This window comes from Tachyglossus aculeatus, chromosome 2 (assembly GCF_015852505.1).
Source record: "Tachyglossus aculeatus isolate mTacAcu1 chromosome 2, mTacAcu1.pri, whole genome shotgun sequence".
NCBI lineage: Eukaryota > Metazoa > Chordata > Mammalia > Monotremata > Tachyglossidae > Tachyglossus > Tachyglossus aculeatus.
This window is the reverse complement of record NC_052067.1, coordinates 47,334,023-47,356,304: the sequence shown is the minus strand read 5'-3', so window position 1 is coordinate 47,356,304 and position 22,282 is coordinate 47,334,023. Positions and strand designations below refer to the sequence as shown.

The following is a 22,282-nucleotide window of genomic DNA, read 5'->3' as shown; positions in this document are numbered from 1 at the left end:
TTTTTTCTCTGTGTGTGTGTGTGTGTGTGTGTGTGTGAGAGAGAGTGTGTGTGTGTGTGTGTGTGTGAGAGCGTGTGTTTTGAGGCGGTGAGGTAGAGTTGGGTTTGGAACAGAGAGAGTGGAGGCAGAGGAGGCCACTGTTGAGGCAGAGGAAGCCACTGTCGAGTCAGAATCTGGTTCTGGATCTGGGGACTGGGGCTCTGTGCAGGGAACTGGCTCTGTTTGGCTTGACTGTGGGTCTGAGGCGCCCCAGGGCCCTTAATTCTATAGATGGGGCTCATCTCTGGGTGCTCACAGTCCTGTCTCCAGGGTCACTCTGTACATCCTCGGTCTCTTTTGAAGGGACTTTTCTGGGTCTGACAGTCATTTCCAGGGAGGACAAGGAGAAGGTGCCAGGTGAGGAGAAAGGCGGGCGAGTTCCCGCTTGACTTTGTTTCAGAAAAAGAAATCCGAGGACTCGAACGTGAGATGGGTATCCGTGTCGAGTGACGGATGGAGGGTCAGGGAATGAGTTTCACGGACAGTCTAGTGTGACGGGAGCATCGGCCGCCGAGGACTAGCATTCGAATCAGACCGCCTTCTGTACAGAAATGGGGGATCTCCCTGGCTTTGAAGAAAGTGGCCTTACCTGCCCAGAAACTTGTGTTAAGGATTTCTCTAGGGAGAGAGGGGTAAAGTGAAGGAGTAGGGTGGAGTCTAGTCTTTAGTCTCAGGGAATCACCCGGAACGCGAGTGGCTCCCAAAGGTCGGCTCTATGCCGATCTCTAACGGGCTCTTTCAGGGGGAGTAGGAGGGGTTCGACAGACAAACGGAAAAAAGCGGGGCAAGGGAGATGAGGAGAATGAGAGAGTGTGTGTGTATGTGTGTCAACACCTCAGATGGACCTGGATTCCTGTTGTGGTCTCCCAGATTTTTCAGTGTATTGACTAGAAATCAGGGATGGGAAGGGGTGCTTTGGGTTTGACCCCCACCCACGTTGGGTCAGCATGGGCCCTGAAGAGGTCTCATTGTTGGAATGCGGGCCTTCTTGGGCCTGGGTGTGAGGTGATGGATGGGCAGGGGCAGAGAAGAATGGAGAAGGTAGGGGGTCTTGGGTTGTCCTTTTATGTATTTGCAGCAATCAGTTCATTGTTGTGGGGTGGGTGGGTAGGGGAAGGAATCAGCTATGCTGTAGAAAAACTGAAGGGTAAAAAATGTGGTTTATTTTTAAATCTATTCCCTTTTCAGCTACACCAGTGTACCATCTACTCCACTCCCACGGTCATGTCACGGAACACAATCGGGAAGAATCGGGAGTTTAGGAGGACTTCCAAAATCTCCTGGCAGGTGAGGAGGAATAACAGTGAGCTGTTGTCCTCAGAAATCAGGACTCCCAGCACTCCTGGAGTGTCACGCTTATTGGCTTGACTATCATAATCACACCATCATTTGTGCCCACAGGGGGAAGGACCTGGAACAAGCTACTCAGTGTGGTCAGCTCTTGTGCCAATGTGGATGCAAGACAGAGACCGTTTGGAGTCTCCATGGCTACAAGGATCATCAACATGTGATGGGCAGAACCACAGAAACCAAGGGAAGGTGTTTGGCTTTGTTCATTCTGTGTGTGTGTGTGTGTGTGTGTGTGTGTGTGTGTGTGTGTGTGTGAGAGAGAGAGAGAGAGAGTGTGTTTTGAGGTGGTGAGGAAGTGTTGGGTTTGGGACAGAAAGCATGGAGGCAAAGGAGGCCACTGTCGATTCAGAATCTGGATCTGGGGGCTGGGACTCTGTGCAGGGAACTGGCTCTGTTTGGCTTGACTGTGGGTCTGAGGAGCCCCGGGGCCCTTAATTCTATAGATGGGACTCATCTCTGGGTGCTCACAGTCCTGTCTCCAGGGTCACTCTGTACATCCTCAGTCTCTTTTGAAGGGACTTTTCTGGGTCTGACAGTCGCTTCCAGGGAGGACAAGGAGAAGGTGCCGGGGGAGGAGAAAGGCGGGTAAGTTCTCGCTTGACCTTGTCATCATTTCAGAAAAAGAAATCTGGGGACTCGAGCGTGAGATGGGTATCCATGTCAGGAGACAGATCGAGGGTCATGGAACGAGTTTCATGGACAGTTTGACGTGATGTCAGGAGCGTTGGCAACCGAGGACTAGCATTCGAATCGGACCGCCTTCTGTAGGGAAATGGGGGATCTCCCTGGCTTTGGAGAAAGCGGCCTTACCCGCCCAGAAACTTGTGATAAGGATTTCTCTAGGGAGAGAGGGGTACAGTGAAGGAGTAGGGTGGAGTCTAGTCTACATTCTCTTTCAGGGAATCACCCAGAATGCGAGCAGCTCCCAAAGGTCGGCTCTATGCCGATCTCTAATGGGCTCTTTCCGGGGGAGTAGGAGGGGTTTGACGGACCAACGGAAAGAAGCAGGGCAAGGGAGATGAGGGGAGAGAGAGAGAGAGAGAGAGAGTGTGTGTGTGTGTGTGTGTGTGTGTGTGTGTGTGTGTGTGTGTGTGTGTGTGAACACCTGAGATGGACCTGGATTCCTGTTTTGGTCTCCCAGATTTTTCAGTGTGTTGACTAGAAAACAGGGATGAGAAGGGGTGCTTCAGGTTTGACCCCCACCCACGTTGGGTCGGCATGGGCCCTGAAGACGTCTCATTGTTGGGATGCGGGCCTTCCTGGGACTGGGTGTGAGGTGATGGATGGGCCTGGGGAGAGAAGAATGGAGAAGCTAGGGGGTCTTGGGTTGTCCTTTTATGTATTTGCAGCAATCAGGTTATTGTTTTTCGGGGGGTGGGTAGGGGAAGGAATCAGCTATGCTGTAGAAAAACTGAAGGTTCAACAAATGTGATTTATTTAATTAAAAAAAAAATCTATTCCTTTTTCAGCTACACCAGTGTACCATCAACTCCACTCCCATGGTCGTGTCATGGAACACAGTCGGGAAGAATCGGGAGTTTAGGATGACTTCCAAAATTTCCTGGTAGGTAAGGAGGAATAACAGTGAGCTGTTGTCCTCAGAATTCGGGATTCCCGGCACTCCTGGAGTGTCATGCTTATTGGCTTGACTATCATAATCACACCATCATTTGTGCCCACAGGGGGAAGGACCTGGAACACGCTACTCAGTGCGGTCAACTCTTGTGCCAATGTGGATGAAAGACAGAGACCGTTGGAGTCTCCATGGCTACAAGGATCATCAACATGTGATGGGCAGAACCACAGAATCCAAGGGAAGGTGTTTGGCTTTGTTAATTCTGTGTGTGTGTGTGTGTGTGTGTGTGTGTGTGTGTGTGAGAGAGAGAGAGAGAGAGAGTGTTTTGAGGTGGTGAGGTAGAGTTGGGTTTGGGACAGAGAGCATGGAGGCAGAGGAGGCCACTGTCGATTCAGGTTCTGGATATGGGAGCTGGGGCTCTGTGCAGGGAACTGGTTCTGTTTGGCTTGACTGTGGGTCTGAGGAGCCCCAGGGCCCTTAATTCTATAGATGGGGCTCATCTCTGGGTGCTCACAGTCCTGTCTCCAGGGTCACTCTGTACATCCTCGGTCTCTTTTGAAGGGACTATTCTGGGTGTGACAGTCACTTCCAGGAAGGAGAAGGCTAGCCTAGAATGTAGCAATTTAGGCTTTTTCTGGGGATAGAGGGGTCGAGTGAAGGAGTAGGGTGGAGTCTAGCATCCAGTCTTTTCCTGGGAATCGCCCAGACCATGAGTGGCTCCCCAAGGTCCACTCTCTGCCGATGTCTAATGGGTTCTCTCCAGGGGAGACAGAGTGGGTCGACTGATAAATGCAAAGAAGCAGAGGGAGGGAGATGAGAATGGGGGGGGGGGGGGAGAGAGAGAGTGTGTGTGTGTGTGTGTGTGTGTGTGTGTGTGTGTGTGTCTGGTGGGGGGTGGGAGAGAATCGGCTATGCTGTCAAAACTGAAGGGTAACAAAACAATTTTTTAACCTATTTCCTTTTCAGCTTCACCGGCTCACCATCAGCTCTTCTCCCCTCCCACGGTCACGTCACAGAACAGAGTGGGGAAGAATCTGGAGTCTAGGATGACTTCCAAAATCTCCTGACAGGTGAGGAGGAATAACAGGGAGCTGTTGTCCTCAGAAATTAGGATTCCTGGCACTCCTGGAGTGTCATGCTTATTGGCTCGACTCTCTTAATCACCCCATCATTTGTGCCAATAGGGGGAAGTACCTGGAACAATCGATTTGGTGTGGTCACCTCTTGTGCCGACACGGATAAAATACAGAGGCCGTTTGGAGTCTCCATGGCTACAGGTCTCATCAACATGTGATGGGGAGAACAGCAGAATACAAGGGAAGGTGTTTGGCCTTGTAAATTTTTATTGTGTGTGAGAGACAGAGAGAGAGTGTTTTGAGGTGGTGAGGTAGAGTTGGGTTTGGGACAGAGAGCGTGGAGGCAGAGGAGGCCACTGTGGAGGCAGAGGAAGCCACTGCCGAGTCAGAATCTCGTTCTGGATCTGGAGACTGGGGCTCTGTGCAGGGAACTGGCTCTGTTTGGCTTGACTGTGGGTCTGAGGAGCCCCGGGGCCCTTAATTCTATAGGTGGGGCTCATCTCTGGGTGCTCACAGTCCTGTCTCCAGGGTCACTCTGTACATCCTCGGTCTCTTTTGAAGGGACTTTTCTGGGGCTGACAGTCGCTTCCAGGGAGGACAAGGAGAAGGTGCCGGGGGAGGAGAAAGGCGGGCGAGTTCTCGCTTGACCTTGTCATCATTTCAGAAAAAGAAATCTGGGGACTCGAGCGTGAGATGAGTATCCGTGTCAAGCGACAGATCGAGGGTCATGGAACGATTTTCACGGACAGTCTGGCGTGATGTCAGGAGCGTTGGCAACCGAGGACTAGCATTCGAGTCGGACCGCCTTCTGTAGGGAAATGGGGGATCTCCCTGACTTTGGAGAAAGCGGTCTTACCCGCCCAGAAACATGTGATAAGGATTTCTCTAGGGAGAGAGGTGTACAGTGAAGGAGTAGGGTGGAGTCTAGTCTACAGTCTCAGGGAATCACCCGGAACGCGAGCGGCTCCCAAAGGTCGGCTCTATGCTGATCTCTAACAAGCTCTTTCCGGGGGAGTAGGAGGGGTTCAATGGACCAACGGAAAGAAGCGAGGCGAGGGAGATGAGGGGAGAGTGAGTGTGTGTGTGTGTGTGAACACCTCAGATGGACCTGGATTCCTGTTTTGGTCTTCCAGATTTTTCAGTGTGACTAGAAAACAGGGATGAGAAGGGGTGCTTCAGGTTTGACCCCCACCCACGTTGGGTCGGCATGGGCCCTGAAGAGGTCTCATTGTTGGGATGTGGGCCTTCTTGGGACTGGGTGTGAGGTGATGGATGGGCAGGGGGAGAGAAGAATGGAGAAGCTAGGGGGTCTTGGGTTGTCCTTTTATGTATTTGCAGCAATCAGGTTATTGTTGTGTGGGGGTTGGTAGGGGGAAGGAATCAGCTATGCTGTAGAAAAACTGAAGGGTAAAAAAAGCGGTTCACTTATTTTTATTTGTTTGTTTTTGTTTAATCTATTCCCTTTTCAGCCACAGCAGTGTACCATCTAGTCCCCTCCCACGGTCATGTCACGGAACACAGTCGGGAAGAATTGGGAGTTTAGGATGACTTCCAAAATCTCCTGGCAGGTGAGGAGGAATAACAGTGAGCTGTTGTCCTCAGAAATCAGGACTCCCAGCACTCCTGGAGTGTCACGCTTAACGGCTTGACTATCATAATCACACCATCATTTGTGCCCACAGGGGGAAGGACCTGGAACACGCTACATGGTGTGGTCACTTCTTGTGCCAATGTGGATGAAAGACAGAGACTGTTTGGAGTCTCCATGGCTACAGGGGTCATCAACCTGCAATGGGCAGAACCACAGAATTCAAGGGAAGGTGTTTGGCTTTTGTGTGTGTGTGTGTGTGTGTGTGTGTGTGTGTGTGTGAGAGAGAGAGAGCAAGTGTGTTCTGAGGTGGTGAGGTAGAGTTGGGTTTGGGACAGAGAGCGTGGAGGCAGAGGAGGCCACTGTCGAATCTGGATCTGGGGGCTGGGGCTCTGTGCAGGGAACTGGTTCTGTTTGGCTTGACTGGGGGTCTGAGGAGCCCCAGGGCCCTTAATTCTATAGATGGGGCTCATCTCTGGGTGCTCACAGTCCTGTCTCCAGGGTCACTCTGTACATCCTCAGTCTCTTTTGAAGGGACTTTTCTGGGTCTGACAGTCACTTCCGGGGAGGAGAAGGTTACCCTAGAATGTAGCGATTAGGCTTTTTCTGCGGAGAGAGGGGTGGAGTGAAGGAGTAGGGTGACGTCGAGCATCCAGTCTTTTCCCGGGAATTGCCCGGACCGTGAGTGGCTCCCGAAGGCCGTCTTGGGACTGGATGTGAGGTGATTGATGGGCGGGGGAGAGAAGAATGGAGAAGCTAGGGTGTCTTGGGTTGTCCTTGCACGTGTTTGCAGCAATCAGGTGATGGGTGGGTGTGTGTGTGTGTGTGTGCGGTTGGGGGGCAGGGGGAGGAATCGGCTATGCTGTTGAAAACCTGAAGGGTAACAAAACAATTTTTTAATCTATTTCCTTTTCACCTACGCTGGTGCAACATCCTACAGTCATGTCACAGAACACAGTGGGGAAGAATCCGGAGTCTAGGATGACTTCAAAAATCTCCTGACAGGTGAGGAGGAATAACAGTGAGCTGTTGTCCTCAGAAATCAGGATTCCCGGCACTCCTGGAGTGTCACGCTTATTGGTTCGACTATCATAATCACACCATCATTTGTGCCAGTAAGGGGAAGTACCTGGAACGATCTGTTCAGTGTGGTCACCTCTTGTGCCGATGCGGATGAAATGCAGAGACCTTTTGGAGTCTCCGTGGCTACAAGTCTCATCAGCATGTGATGGGGAGAACAGCAGAATACAAGGGAAGTTTTTTGGCCTTGTTAATTTTTTTTCTCTGTCTGTGTGTGTGTGAGAGAGAGAGAGAGAGAGTGAGAGAGAGAGTTTTGAGGTGGTGAGGTAGAATTGGGTTTTGGACAGAGAACGTGGAGACAGAGGAGGCCACTGTGGAGGCAGAAGAAGCCACTGCCGAGTCAGAATCTGGTTCTGGATCTGGGGACTGGGGCTCTGTGCAGGGAACTGGCTCTGTTTGGCTTGACTGTGGGTCTGAGGCGCCCCAGGGCCCTTAATTCTATAGATGGGGCTCATCTCTGGGTGCTCACAGTCCTGTCTCCAGGGTCACTCTGTACATCCTTGATCTCTTTTGAAGGGACTTTTCTGGGTCTGAGTCGCTTCCAGGGAGGACAAGGGGCAGGTGCCAGGTGAGGAGAAGGGTGGGCGAGTTCCCGCTTGCCTTTGTCTTCGTTTCAGAAAAAGAAATCCAGGGACTCGAGCGTGAGATGGGTATCTGTGTTGAGAGATGGATCGAGGTTCAGGGAATGAGTTTCACAGACAGTCTAGCGTGATGGAAGCGTCGGCTGCTGAGGACTAGCTTTCGAATCGGACCGCCTTCTGTAGGGAAATGGGGGATCTCCCTGGCTTTGGAGAAAGTGGCCTTACCCACCCAGAAATGTGTGATAAGGATTTCTCTAGGGAGAGAGAGGTAAAGTGAAGGAGTAGGGTGGATTCAAGTCCACAGTCTCTTCCCGGGAATCGCCCGGACCGTGAGCGGCTCCTGAAGGTCGGCTCTATGCCGATCTCTAATGGACTCTTTCCGGGGGAGTAGGAGGGGTTTGATGGACAAACAGAAAAAAGCGGGGCAAGGGAAATGAGAGAGCGAGAGAGAGAGAGTGTGTGTGCGCGTATGTGTGTCAACACCTCAGATGGACCTGGATTCCTGTTGTGGTCTCCCAGATTTTTCAGTGTGTTGACTAGAAAACAGGGATGGGAAGGGGTGCTTTGGGTTTGACCTCCACCCACATTGGGTCACATGGGCCCTGAAGAGGTCTCATTGTTGGGATGTGGGCCTTCTTGGGACTGGGTGTGAGGCGATAGATGGGCAGGGGCAGAGAAGAATGGAGAAGGTAGGGGGTCTCGGGTTGTCGTTTTATGTATTTGTAGCAATCAGTTTATTGTTGTGGGGTGGTGGGTAGGGGAAGGAATCAGCTATGCTGTAGAAAAACTGAAGGGTAAAAAATTGTGGTTTGTTTATTTTAAAATCTATTCCCTTTTCAGCTACGCCAGTGTGCCATCTACTCCACTCCCACGGTCATGTCACGGAACACAGTCGGGAAGAATCGGGAGTTTAGGATGACTTCCAAAATCTGGCAGGTGAGGAGGAATAACAGGGAGCTGTTGTCCTCAGAAGTCAGGATTCCTGGCACTCCTAGAGTGTCACACTTATTGGCTTGACTATCATAATCACACCATCATTTGTGCCCACATGGGGAAGGACCTGGAACAAGCTACTCAGTGTGGTCAGCTCTTGTGCCAATGTGGATGCAAGACAGAAACCGTTTGGAGTCTCCATGGCTACAAGGATCATCAACATGCGATGGGCAGAACCGCAGAATCCAAGGGAAGGTGTTTGGCTTTGTTAATATTGTGTGTGTGTGTGTGTGTGTGTGTGTGTGTGTGTGTGTGTGTGTGAGAGAGAGAGAGAGAGAGAGAGTGTTTTGAGGTGGTGAGGTAGAGTTGGGTTTGGGACAGAGAGCAAGGAGGCAGAGGAGGCCACTGTCGATTCAGAATCTGGTTCTGTATCCTGGGGGCTGGGGCTCTGTGCAGGGAACTGGCTCTGTTTGGCCTGACTGTGGGTCTGAGGAGCCCCAGGGCCCTTAATTCTATAGATGGGGCTCATCTCTGGGTGCTCACAGTCCTGTCTCCAGGGTCACTCTGTACATCCTCGGTCTCTTTTGAAGGGACTTTTCTGGGTCTGACAGTCACTTCCAGGCAGGAGAAGGCTACCCCAGAATGTAGCGATTAGGCATTTTCTGGGGAAAAAGGGGTCGAGTGAAGGAGTAGGGTGGGGTCTAGCGTCCGGTCTTTTCCCTGGAATCACCCGGACTGTGAGTGGCTCCGGAAGGTCAGCTCTCTGCCAATGTCTAATGGGTTATTTTCAGGGGAGACGGAGGGGGTCGACGGATAAACGCAAAGAAGCAGAGGGAGGGAGATGAGGAAAATGAGGGGGAGAGAGAGAGAGAGAGAGAGAGTGTGTGTGTGTGTGTGTGTGTGTGTGTACACCTCAGGTGGACCTGGCTTCCTGTTGTGGTTTCCCAGGTTTTTTTTCAGCGTGTTTGATTTGAAAACAGGGATGGGAAGGGGTGCTTCGGGTTTGACCCCCACCCACGTTGGGTCAGCATGGGCCCAGAAGATGTCTCGTTGTTGGGATGCGGGCCTTCTTGGGAATGGGTGTGACATGATGGATGGGCAGGGGGAGAGAAGAATGGAGAAGCTCGGGGGTCTTGGGTTGTCCTTTTATGTATTTGCAGCAATCAGGTGAGAGAGAGAGAGAGTGTGTGTGTGTGTGTGTGTGTGTGTGTGTGTGGTGGGGGGATAGGGGCGGAATCAGCTATGCTGTAGAAAAACTGAAGTCAAAAAATTAATTTTTTTTATGTATTTCCTTTTCAGCTACACCAGTGAACCATCAGCTCTTCTCCACTCCCATGGTCCCGTCACAGAACACAGTCGGGAAGAATTGGGAGTCTAGGGTGACTTCCAAAATCCCCAGGCAGGTGAGGAGGAATAGCAGTGAGCTGTTGTCATCAGAAACCCAGATTTCTGGAACTGTTGGACTGTCATTCTCATTGGCTCGACTCTCTTAATCACCTCATCATTTGTGCCAATAGGAGGAAGTCCCTGGAACGATCTGTTTGGTGTGGTCCCCTCTTTTGCTGATGCGGATGAAATACAGAGACTGTTTGGAGTCTCCATGGCTACAGGGCTCATCAACATGTGATGGGGAGAACCACAGAATACAAGGGAAGGTGTTTGGCCTCGTTGATGTGTTTGTTTGTTTGTTTTTTTTTTTGTGTGTGTGTGTGTGTGAGAGAGAGAGAGAGAGAGAGAGTGCTTTCAGATGGTGAGGTAGAGTTGGGTTTGGGACAGAGAGCGTGGAGACAGAGGAGGCCACTGCCGAGTCAGAATCTGGTTCTGGATCTGGGGACTGGGGCTCTGTGCAGGGAACTGGCTCTGTTTGGCTTGACTGTGGGTCTGAGGAGCCCCGGGGCCCTTAATTCTATAGATGGGGCTCATCTCTGGGTGCTCACAGTCCTGTCTTCAGGGTCACTCTGTACATCTCGGTCTCTTTTGAAGGGACTTTTCTGGGTCTGACAGTCGCTCCCAAGGAGGACAAGGGCAAGGTGCCGGGTGAGGAGAAAGGTGGGCGAGTTCCCGGTCGACTTTGTCATCGTTTTGGAAAAAGAAATCCGGGAACTCGAGCGTGAGATGGGTATCCATGTCGAGCGACGGAGCAAGGGTCAGGGAATGAGTTTCACAGACAGTCTGGCATGACGTCGGGAGCGTCGGCCGCCGAGCACTAGCATTCGAATTGGACCGCCTTCTGTAGGGAAATGGGGGATCTCCCTGGCTTTGGAGAAAGCAGCCTCACCCGCCCAGAAACTTGTGATAAGGATTTCTCTAGGGAGAGAGGGGTAAAGTGAAGGAGTAGGGTGGAGTCTAGTCTACGGTCTCTTCCCGGGAATAGCCCAGACCATGAGCGGCTCCCGAAGGTCGGCTCTATGCCGATCTCTAAGGGGCTCTTTCTGGGAGAGTAGGAGGGGTTCGATGGACAAACGGAAAGAAGTGGAGCAAGGGAGGTGAGGAGTGTGTGTGTGTATTTGTGTCAACACCTCAGATGGACCTGGCTTCCTGTTGTGGTCTCCCAGATTTTTCAGTGTGTTGACTAGAAAACAGGGATGGGAAGGGGTGCTTCGGGTTTGACCCCCACAAACGTTGGGTTGGCACAGGCCCTGAAGAGGTCTCCTTGTTGGGATGCGGGCCTTCTTGGGACTGGGTGTGAGGTGATGGATGGGCAGGGAGAGAGAAGAATGGAGAAGCTAGGGGGTCTTGGGTTGTCCTTTTATGTATTTGCAGCAATCAGGTTATTGTTTTTCGGGGGGTGGGTAGGGGAAGGAATCAGCTATGCTGTAGAAAAACTGAAGGGAAAAAATGTGGTTTATTTCTTTTTTAAAAAAAAATCTATTCCTTTTTCAGCTACACCAGTGTACCATCTACTCCATTCCCACGGTCATGTCACGGAACACAGTCGGGATGAATCAGGGGTTTAGGATGACTTCCAAAATCTCCTGGCAGGTGAGGAGGAATAACAGTGAGCTGTTGTCCTCAGAAATCAGAATTCCCGGCACTCCTGGAGTGTCACGCTTATTGGCTTGACTATCATAATCACACCATCATTTGTGCCCACAGGGGGAAGGACCTGGAACACGCTACTTGGTGTGGTCACCTCTTGTGCCAATGTGGATGAAAGACAGAGACCATTTGGAGTCTCTGTGGCTACAAGGATCATCAACATGCGATTGGCAGAACCACAGAATCCAAGGGAAGGTGTTTGGCTTTGTTAATTCTCTGTGTGTGTGTGTGTGTGTGTGTGTGTGTGTGTGAGAGAGAGAGAGAGAGAAAGTTCTTTTGAGGTGGTGAGGTAGAGTTGGGTTTGGGACAGAGAGCATGAAGGCAGAGGAGGCCACTGTCGATTCAGGATCTGGTTCTGAATCTGGGGGCTGGGGCTCTGTGCAGGGAACTGGTTCTGTTTGGCTGGACTGTGGGTCTGAGGAGCCCCAGGGCCCTTAATTCTATAGATGGGGCTCATCTCTGGGTGTTCACAGTCCTGTCTCCAGGGTCACTCTGTACATCCTCAGTCTCTTTTGAAGGGACTTTTCTGGGTCTGACAGTCACTTCCAGGAAGGACAAGGCGAAGGTACCGGGTGAGGAGAAAGGCGGGCGAGTTCCCGGTCGACTTTGTCATCATTTCAGAAAAAGAAATCTGGGGACTCGAGTGTGAGATGGGTGTCCATGTCGAGTGACGGACCGAGGGTCAGGGAATGAGTTTCACGGACAGTGTACCGTGACGGGAGCGTCAGCCGCTGAGGACTAGCATTCGAATAGGACCGCCTTGTGTACAGAAATGGGGGATCTCCCTGGCTTTGGGGAAAGCAGCCTCACCCACCCAGAAACTTGTGATAAGGATTTCTCTAGGGAGAGAGGGGTAAAATGAAGGAGTAGGGTGGAGTCTAGTCTAGGGTCTCTTCCTGGGAATCGCCCGGACCGTGAGTGGCTCCTGAAGGTCGGCTCTATGCCGATCTCTAACAGGCTCTTTCCGGGGGAGTAGGAGGGGTTCGACGGACAAACGGAAAGAAGCGGGGTGAGGGAGATGAGGAGAGTGTGTGTGTGTGTGTGTGTGTGTGTGTGTGTGTGTGTGAGAGAGAGAGAGAGAGAGAGAGAGAGAGAGAGTCTGTGTGTGTCAACACATCAGATGGACCTGGATTCCTGTTGTGGTCTCCCAGATTTTTCACTGTGTTGACTAGAAAATGGGGATGGGAAGGGGTGCTTTGGGTTTGACCCCCACCCACGTTGGGTCAGCGTGGGCCCTGAAGAGGTCTGGTCTTTGGGATGTGGGCCCTCTTGGGACTGGGTGAGAGGTGATGGATGGGCAGAGGGAGAGAAGAATGGAGAAGCTAGGGGTCTTGGGTTGTCCTTTTATGTATTTGCAGCAATTGGGTTATTGTTGTGGGGGGGTGGATAGGAGAAGGAATCTGCTATGCTTTAGAAAAACTGAAGGGTAAAAAAATGTGGTTTATTATTATTATTATTTTTAATCTATTCCCTTTTCAGCTACACCAGTGTACCATCTACTCCACTCCCACGGTCATGTCACGGAACAGTCGGGAAGAATCGGGAGTTTAGGAAGACTTCCAAAATCTCCCGGCAGGTGAGGAGGAATAACAGTGAGTTGTTTTCCTCAGAAATCAGGATTCCTGGCACTCCTGGAGTGTCACGCTTATTGCCTTGACTATCATAATCACACCATCATTTGCACCCACAGGGGGAAGTACCTGGAACGATCTACTCGGTGTGGTCATCTCTTGTGCGGATGCGGATGAAGTACAGAGACCGTTTGGAATCTCCGTGGCTACAAGTCTCATCAACATGTGACGGAGAGAACAGCAGAATACAAGGGAAGGTGTTTGGCCTTGTAAACTTTTTTTGTGTATGTGTGAGAGAGAAAGAGTGTGTTTTGAGGCGGTGAGGTAGAGTTGGGTTTGGGACAGAGAGCGTGGAGACAGAGGAGGCCACTGTTGAGGCAGAGGAAGCCACTGCCGAGTCAGAATCTGGTTCTGGATCTGGGGACTGCGGCTCTGTACAGGGAATTGGCTCTGTTTGGCTCGATTGTGGGTCTGAGGAGCCCCAGGGCCCTTAATTCTATAGATGGGGCTCATCATCATCATCAATCGTATTTAGCGCTTACTATGTGCAGAGCACTGTACTAAGTGCTTGGGAAGTACAAATTGGCAACATATAGAGACAGTCCCTACCCAACAGTGGGCTCACAGTCTAAAAGAGGGAGACAGAGAACAAAACCAAACATACTAACAAAATAAATAGAATAGATATGTACAAGTAAAATGAATAGAGTAATAAATACGTACAAACATATACAGGTGCTGTGGGGAAGGGAAGGAGGTAAGATGGGGGGATGGAGAGGGGGACGAGGGGGAGAGGAAGGAAGGGGCTCAGTCTGGGAAGGCCTCCTGGAGGAGGTGAGCTCTCAGCAGGACCTTGAAGGGAGGAAGAGAGCTAGCTTGGCGGATGGGCAGAGGGAGGGCATTCCAGGCCCGGGGGATGATGTGGGCCGGGGGTCGATGGCGGGACAGGCGAGAACGAGGTACGGTGAGGAGATTAGCGGTGGAGGAGCGGAGGGTGCGGGCTGGGCTGGAGAAGGAGAGAAGGGAGGTGAGGTAGGAGGGGGCGAGGTGATGGACAGCCTTGAAGCCGAGGGTGAGGAGTTTCTACCTGATGCGCAGATTGATTGGTAGCCACTGGAGATTTTTGAGGAGGGGAGTAATATGCCCAGAGCGTTTCTGGACAAAGATAATCCGGGCAGCAGCATGAAGTATGGATTGAAGTGGAGAGAGACACGAGGATGGGAGATCAGAGAGAAGGCTGATGCAGTAGTCCAGACGGGATAGGATGAGAGCTTGAATGAGCAGGGTAGCGGTATGGATGGAGAGGAAAGGGTGGATCTTGGCAATGTTGCGGAGCTGAGACCCGCAGGTTTTGGTGACGGCTTGGATGTGAGGGGTGAATGAGAGAGAGGAGTCGAGGATGACACCAAGGTTGCGGGCTTGTGAGACAGGAAGGATGGTAGTGCCGTCAACAGAGATGGGAAAGTCAGGGAGAGGGCAAGGTTTGGGAGGGAAGACAAGGAGTTCAGTCTTCGACATGTTGAGCTTTAGGTGGCGGGCAGACTTCCAGATGGAGATGTCCTGAAGGCAGGAAGAGATGCGAGCCTGGAGAGAGGGGGAGAGAGCAGGGGCAGAGATGTAGATCTGGGTGTCATCAGCGTAGAGATGATAGCTGAAGCCGTGGGAGCGAATGAGGTCACCAAGGGAGTGCATGTAGATCGAGAACAGAAGGGGACCAAGCACTGAACCTTGGGGAACCCCCACAGTAAGAGGATGGGAGGGGGAGGAGGAGCCTCCAAAAGAGACTGAGAATGAACGACCGGAGAGGTAGGAGGAGAACCAGGAGAGGACGGAGTCTGTGAAGCCAAGGTCAGATAGTGTGTTGAGGAGAAGGGGGTGGTCCACAGTGTCGAAGGCAGCTGAGAGGTCGAGGAGGATTAGGACTGAGTATGAGCCGTTGGACTTGGCAAGCAGGAGGTCATTGGTGACCTTTGAGAAGGCAGTTTCCGTGGAATGTAGGAGATGGAAGCCAGACTGGAGGGGGTCGAGAAGAGAGTTGTTGTTGAGGAATTCTAGGCAGTGCGTGTAGACAACTCGTTCAAGGAGTTTGGAAAGGAATGGTAGGAGGGATACGGGGCGAGAACCAGAAGGTGAGGTGGGGTCAAGAGAGGGTTTTTTTAGGATGGGAGAGACATGGGCATGTTTGAAGGTGGAGGGGAAGGAACCAGTGGAGAGTGAGCGGTTGAAGATGGAAGTGGAGGGAAGAAGGGATGGAGCTCATCTCTGGGTGCTCACAGTCCTGTCTCCAGGGTCCCTCTGTACATCCCTGGTCTCTTTTGAAGGGACTTTTCTGGATCTGACAGTTGCTTCCAGGGAGGACAAGGGTAAGGTGCCGGGTGAGGAGAAAGGCGGGCGAGTTCCCGCTTGACTTTGTCATTGTTTCAGAAAAAGAAATCTGGGGACTCGAACATGAGACAGGTGTCCGTGTCAAGTGATGGACCGAGGGTCAGGGAATGAGTTTCACGGACAGTGTAGCGTGACGGCCGCTGAGGACTAGCATTCGAATCGGACCGCCTTGTGTACAGAAATGGGGGATCTCCCTGGCTTTGAAGAAAGCGGCCTTACCCGCCCAGAAACTTGTGATAAGGATTTCTCTAGGGAGAGAGGGGTAAAGTGAAGGAGTAGGGTGGATTCTAGTCCACGGTCTCTTCCCGGGAATCGCCCAGACCGTGAGCGGCTCCCAAAGGTCGGCTCTGTGCCTATCTCTAATGGGCTCTTTCCGGGGGAGTAGGAGGGGTTCAATTGACAAACGGAAAAAAGCGGGGCGAGGGAGATGAGGAGAATGAGAGAGAGAGTGCGTCTGTGTGTCAACACCTCAGATGGACCTGGTTCCTGTTGTGGTCTCCCAGATTTTTCAGTGTATTGACTAGAAATCAGGGATGGGAAGGGGTGCTTCGGGTTTGACCTCCACCCACGTTGGGTCGGCATGGGCCCTGAAAAGGTCTCATTGTTGGAATGCGGGCCTTCTTGGGACTGGGTGTGAGGTGATAGATGGGCAAGGGGAGAGAAGAATGGAGAAGGTAGGGGGTCTTGGGTTGTCCTTTTATGTATTTGCAGCAATCAGTTTATTGTTGCGGGAGGGTGCGTAGGGGAAGGAATCAGCTATGCTGTAGAAAATCTGAAGGGTAAAAAAATGTGGTTTATTCATTTATTTTTAAATCTATTCCCTTTTCAGCTACGCCAGTGTGCCATCTACTCCACTCCCACAGTCATGTCACGGAACACAGTTGGGAAGAATCGGGAGTTTAGGAGGACTTCAAAAATCTCCTGGCAGGTGAGGAGGAATAACAGTGAGCTGTTGTCCTCAGAAATCAGGATTCCTGGCACTCCTGGAGTGTCACGCTTATTGGCTTGACTATCATAATCACACCATCATTTGTGCCCACAGGGGGAAGGACCTGGAACAAGCTACATGGTGTGGTCAGCTCTTGTGCCAATGTGTATGCAAGACAGAGACGGTTTGGAGTCTCCATGGCTACAAGGATCATCAACATGCGATTGGCAGAACCACAGAAACCAAGGGAAGGTGTTTGGCTTTGTTAATTCTGTGTGTGTGTGTGTGTGTGTGTGTGTGTGTGTGTGTGTGTGAGAGAGAGAGTGAGGTGGTGAGGTAGAGTTGGGTTTGTGACAGAGAGCAAGGAGGCAGAGGAGGCCACTGTCGATTCAGAATCTGGATCTGGGGACTGGGGCTCTGTGCAGGGAACTGGCTCTGTTCGGCTTGACTGTGGGTCTGAGGAGCCCCAGGGCCCTTAATTCTATAGATGGGGCTCATCTCTGGGTGCTCACAGTCCTGTCTCCAGGGTTACTCTGTACATCCTCGGTCTCTTTTAAAGGGACTTTTCTGGGTCTGACAGTCGCTTCCAGTGAGGACAAGGGCAAGGTGCCGGAAGGTGAGGAGAAAGGTGGGCGAGTTCCCAGTCGATTTTTGTCATCGTTTCAGAAAACTAAATCTGGGGACTCGAGCCTGAGATGGGTATTCGTGTCGAGCGATGGACCGAGGGTCAGGGAATGAGTTTCACGGACAGTCTAGCGTGACGGGAGCATCGGCCACCGAGGACTGGCATTCGAATCCAACCACCTTCTTTACAGAAATGGGTGATTTCCCTGGCTTTGGAGAAAGCGGCCTCACCCACCCAGAAACTTGTGATAAGGATTTCTCTAGGGAGAGAGGTGTAAAGTGAAGGAGTAGGGTGGAGTCTAGTCTACGGTCTCTTCCCGGGAATCACCCGGACTGTAGGGGCTCCTGAAGGTCGGCTCTATGCCGATCTGTAATGGGCTCTTTCCAGGGGAGTAGGAGGGTTTTGACGGACAAAAGGAAAGAAGTGGGGTGAGGGAGATGAGGAGAATGAGAGAGTGTGTGTATGTGTGTCAACACTTCAGATGGACCTGGATTCCTGTTTTGGTCTCCCAGATTTTTCAGTGTGTTGCCTAGAAAACAGGGATGGGAAGGGGTGCTTCGGGTTTGACCCCCACCCGTGTTGGGTCGGCATGGGCCCAGAAGAGGTCTCACTGTTGGGATGTGGGCCTTCTTGGGACTGGGTGTGAGGTGATGGATGGGCAGGGGGAGAGAAGAATGGAGAAGCTAGGGGGTCTTGGGTTGTCCTTTTATGTATTTGCAGCAATCAGGTTATTGTTGTTGGGGGGTTGGTAGGGGAAGGAATCAGCTGTGCTGTAGAAAAACTGAAGGGTAAAAAAAAGTGGTTCACTTAATTTTTTTTGTTGTTTATTCCCTTTTCAGCTACAGCAGTGTACCATCTAGTCCGCTCCCACGGTCATGTCACGGAACACAGTCGGGAAGAATTGGGAGTTTAGGAGGACTTCCAAAATCTCCTGGCAGGTGAGGAGGAATAACAGTGAGCTGTTGTCCTCAGAAATCAGGACTCCCAGCAGTCCTGGAGTGTCACGCTTAATGGCTTGACTATCATAATCACACCATCATTTGTGCCCACAGGGGGAAGGACCTGGAACAAGCTACATGGTGTGATCACTTCTTGTGCCAATGTGGATGAAAGACAGAGATCGTTTGGAGTCTCCATGGCTACAGGGATCAACAACCTGCAATGGGCAGAACCACAGAATTCAAGGGAAGGTGTTTGGCGTGTGTGTGTGTGTGTGTGTGTGTGTGTGTGTGTGTGTGTGTGTGTGAGAGAGAGAGAGAGAGCAAGTGTGTTTTGAGGTGGTGAGGTAGAATTGGGTTTGGGACAGAGAGCGTGGAGGCAGAGGAGGCCACTGTCGAACCAGAATCTGGATCTGGGGGCTGGGGCTCTGTGCGGGGAACTGGTTCTGTTTGGCTTGACTGTGGGTCTGAGGAGCCCCAGGGCCCTTAATTCTATAGATGGGGCTCATCTCTGGGTGCTCACAGTCCTGTCTCCAGGGTCACTCTGTACATCCTCAGTCTCTTTTGAAGGGACTTTTCTGCGTCTGACAGTCACCTCCGGGGAGGAGAAGGTTACCCTAGAATGTAGCGATTAGGCTTTTTCTGCGGAGAGGGGGTGGAGTGAAGGAGTAGGGTGGCGTCGAGCATCCAGTCTTTTCCCGGGAATCGCCCGGACCATGAGTGGCTCCCGAAGGCCGTCTTGGGACTGGATGTGAGGTGATTGATGGGCAGGGGGAGAGAAGAATGGAGAAGCTAGGGTGTCTTGGGTTGTCCTTGCACGTGTTTGCAGCAATCAGGTGATGGGGTGTGTGTGTGTGTGTGTGTGTGTCTGTGCGGTTGGGGGGCAGGGGGAGGAATCGGCTATGCTGTCGAAAAACTGAAGGGTAACAAAACAATTTTTTAATCTATTTCCTTTTCACCTACGCTGGCGCAACGTCCTACAGTCATGTCACAGAACACAGTGGGGAAGAATTTGGAGTCTAGGATGACTTCCAAAATCTCCTGACAGGTGAGGAGGAATAACAGGGAGCTGTTGTCCTCAGAAATCTGGGTTCCTGGCACTCCTGGAGTGTCATGCTTATTGGCTCGACTCTCTTAATCACCCCATCATTTTTGCCAATAAGGGGAAATACCTGGAACGATCTGTTCAGTGTGGTCACCTCTTGTGCCGATGTGGATGAAATGCAGAGACCTTTTGGAGTCTCCGTGACTACAAGTCTCATCAGCATGTGATGGGGAGAACAGCAGAATACAAGGGAAGTTTTTTGCCTTGTAAATTTTTTTTCTGTGTGTGTGTGTGTGTGTGTGTGTGAGAGAGAGAGAGAGAGAGAGAGAGAGAGAGAGAGAGAGAGAGAGTTTTGAGGTGGCGAGGTAGAGTTGGGTTTGGGACAGAGAGCGTGGAGACAGAGGAGGCCACTGTGTAGGCAGAAGAAGCCACTGCCGAGTCAGAATCTGGTTCTGGATGTGGGGACTGGGGCTCTGTGCAGGGAACCGGCTCTGTTTGGCTTGACTGTGGGTCTGAGGCGCCCCAGGGCCCTTAATTCTATAGATGGGGCTCATCTCTGGGTGCTCACAGTCCTGTCTCCAGGGTCACTCTGTACATCCTTGATCTCTTTTGAAGTGACTTTTCTGGGTCTGACAGTCACTTCCAGAGAGGACAAGGGGAAGGTGCCAGGTGAGGAGAGGGCGGGCGAGTTCCCACTTGACTTTGTCTTCGTTTCAGAAAAAGAAATCTGGGGACTCGAGCGTGAGATGGGTATCCGTGCCGAGAGATGGATCGAGCATCAGGGAATGAGTTTCACAGACAGTCTAGCGTGATGGGAGCGTCGGCTGCCGAAGACTAGCATTCGAATCGGACCGCCTTCTGTAGGGAAATGGGGGATCTCCCTGGCTTTGGAGAAAGTGGCCTTACCCACCCAGAAATGTGTGATAAGGATTTCTCTAGGGAGAGAGGGGTAAAGTGAAGGAGTAGGGTGGATTCAAGTCCACAGTCTCTTCCTGGGAATCGTCCGGACCGTGAGCGGCTCCCGAAGGTCGGCTCTATGCCGATCTCTAACGGACTCTTTCCAGGGGAGTAGGAGGGGTTTGATGGACAAACGGAAAAAAGTGGGGAAGGGAGATGAGAATGAGAGAGAGAGAGAGAGAGAGTGCGTATATGTGTCAACACCTCAGATGGACCTGGATTCCTGTTGTGGTCTCCCAGATTTTTCAGTGTGTTGACTAGAAAATGGGGATGGGAATGGATGCTTCGGGTTTGACACCCCCCCCACCCACATTGGGTCAGCATGGGCCCTGAAGAGGTCTCATTGTTGGGATGCGGGCCTTCATGGGACTGGGTGTGAGGTGATGGATGGGCAGGGGCAGAGAAGAATGGAGAAGGTAGGGGGTCTCGGGTTGTCCTTTTATGTATTTGTAGCAATCAGTTTATTGTTGTGGGGTGGTGGGTAGGGGAAGGAATCAGCTATGCTGTAGAAAAACTGAAGGGTAAAAAAATGTGGTTTACTTATTTTTAAGTCTATTCCCTTTTCAGCTACACCAGTGTGCCATCTACTCCACTCCCACGGTCATGTCACGGAACACAGTCAGGAAGAATTGGGAGTTTAGGATGACTTCCAAAATCTGGCAGGTGAGGAGGAATAACAGGGAGCTGTTGTCCTCAGAAGTCAGGATTCCTGGCACTCCTAGAGTGTCACACTTATTGGCTTGACTATCATAATCACACCATCATTTGTGCCCACATGGGGAAGGACCTGGAACAAGCTACTCAGTGTGGTCAGCTCTTGTGCCAATGTGGATGCAAGACAGAAACCGTTTGAAGTCTCCATGGCTACAAGGATCATCAACATGTGATGGGCAGAACCACAGAATCCAAGGGAAGGTGTTTGGCTTTGTTCATTCTGTGTGTGTGTGTGTGTGTGTGTGTGTGTGTGTGTGTGAGAGAGAGAGAGAGAGAGCGAGAGAGTGTTTTGAGGTGGTGAGGAAGAGTTGGGTTTGGGACAGAGAGCAAGGAGGCAGAGGAGGCCACTGTCGATTCAGAATCTGGTTCTGTATCCTGGGGGCTGGGGCTCTGTGCAGGGAACTGGCTCTGTTTGGCCTGACTGTGGGTCTGAGGAGCCCCAGGGCCCTTAGGTCTATAGATGGGGCTCATCTCTGGGTGCTCACAGTCCTGTCTCCAGGGTCACTCTGTACATCCTCAGTCTCTTTTGAAGAGACTTTTCTGGGTCTGACAGTCACTTCCAGGGAGGAGAAGGCTACCCCAGAATGTAGCGATTAGGCATTTTCTGGGGAAAAAGGGGTCAAGTGAAGGAGTAGGGTGGCGTCTAGCGTCCGGTCTTTTCCCTGGAATCGCCCGGGCCGTGAGTGGCTCCGGAAGGTCAGCTCTCTGCCGATGTCTAATGAGTTCTTTCCAGGGGAGACGGAGGGGGTCGATGGATAAACGCAAAGAAGCAGAGGGAGGGAGATGAGGAGAATGAGGGAGAGAGAGAGAGAGAGAGAGAGAGAGAGAGTGTGTGTGTGTGTGTGTGTCTGTACACCTCAGGTGGACCTGGCTTCCTGTTGTGGTTTCCCAGGTTTTTTTCAGCGTGTTTAATTTGAAAACAGGGATGGGAAGGGGTGCTTCGGGTTTGACCCCCACCCACGTTGGGTCGGCATGGGCCCAGAAGATGTCTCGTTGTTGGGATGCGGGCCTTCTTGGGAATGGGTGTGAGACGATGGATGGGCAGGGGGAGAGAAGAATGGAGAAGCTCAGGGGTCTTGAGTTGTCCTTTTATGTATTTGCAGCAATCAGGTGAGAGAGTGTGTGTGTGTGTGTGTGTGTGTGGTGGGGGGATAGGGGCGGAATCAGCTATGCTGTAGAAAAACTGAAGTCAAAAAATTAATTTTTTTTATGTATTTCCTTTTCAGCTACACCAGTGAACCATCAGCTCTTCTCCACTCCCATGGTCCCGTCACAGAACACAGTCGGGAAGAATTGGGAGTCTAGGGTGACTTCCAAAATCCCCAGGCAGGTGAGGAGGAATAGCAGTGAGCTGTTGTCATCAGAAACCCAGATTTCTGGAACTGTTGGACTGTCATTCTCATTGGTTCGACTCTCTTAATCACCTCATCATTTGTGCCAATAGGAGGAAGTCCCTGGAACGATCTATTTGGTGTGGTCCCCTCTTTTGCTGATGCAGATGAAATACAGAGACTGTTTGGAGCCTCCATGGCTACAGGGCTCATCAACATGTGATGGGGAGAACCACAGAATACAAGGGAAGGTGTTTGGCCTTGTTGATGAGTTTGGTTTTTTTTTTTTTTTGTGTGTGTGTGTGTGTGTGTGTGTGTGTGAGAGAGAAAGTGCTTTGAGACGGTGAGGTAGAGTTGGGTTTGGGACAGAGAGCGTGAAGACAGAGGAGGCCACTGTGGAGGCAGAAGAAGCCACTGCCGAGTCAGAATCTGGTTCTGGATCTGGGGACTGGGGCTCTGTGCAGGGAACTGGCTCTGTTTGGCTTGACTGTGGGTCTGAGGCGCCCCAGGGCCCTTAATTCTATAG

At 51.6% G+C, this 22,282-nt stretch overlaps 1 protein-coding gene and 2 long non-coding RNA genes across 3 annotated transcripts; all 3 read left to right on the top strand.

The window, feature by feature from the left end:
• Positions 1 to 1,469: 1,469 nt before the first annotated feature.
• On the top strand, positions 1,470 to 3,200 carry LOC119921021. Its single transcript, XR_005448454.1, has 3 exons — positions 1,470 to 1,578; positions 2,859 to 2,953; positions 3,072 to 3,200. It is a non-coding gene; the product is annotated as an uncharacterized LOC119921021 (long non-coding RNA).
• Positions 3,201 to 5,585: 2,385 nt separating this feature from the next.
• On the top strand, positions 5,586 to 11,286 carry LOC119941501. The gene is made up of 8 exons (XM_038761975.1): positions 5,586 to 5,609; positions 5,724 to 5,750; positions 7,327 to 7,350; positions 8,131 to 8,226; positions 8,286 to 8,478; positions 9,523 to 9,626; positions 9,741 to 9,878; positions 11,107 to 11,286. The coding sequence occupies exons 1-8, from the start codon at positions 5,586 to 5,588 to the stop codon at positions 11,284 to 11,286; spliced, it is 786 nt and encodes a 261-aa protein (XP_038617903.1).
• A 9,278-nt stretch (positions 11,287 to 20,564) lies between these two features.
• LOC119921667 lies at positions 20,565 to 21,936 on the top strand. Its single transcript, XR_005448573.1, has 3 exons — positions 20,565 to 20,626; positions 21,652 to 21,755; positions 21,870 to 21,936. It is a non-coding gene; the product is annotated as an uncharacterized LOC119921667 (long non-coding RNA).
• Positions 21,937 to 22,282: the final 346 nt, after the last annotated feature.

Coding starts and splice junctions, on each gene's coding strand:
- LOC119941501 (XM_038761975.1), top strand. CDS start 5,586: ATGACTTCCAAAATCTCCTGGCAG. Junction 7,351..8,130: donor AGAAATCCAGGGACTCGAGC/GTGAGATGGGTA, acceptor TTCCCTTTTCAG/CTACGCCAGTGTGCCATCTA. Junction 8,227..8,285: donor TGACTTCCAAAATCTGGCAG/GTGAGGAGGAAT, acceptor TGGCACTCCTAG/AGTGTCACACTTATTGGCTT.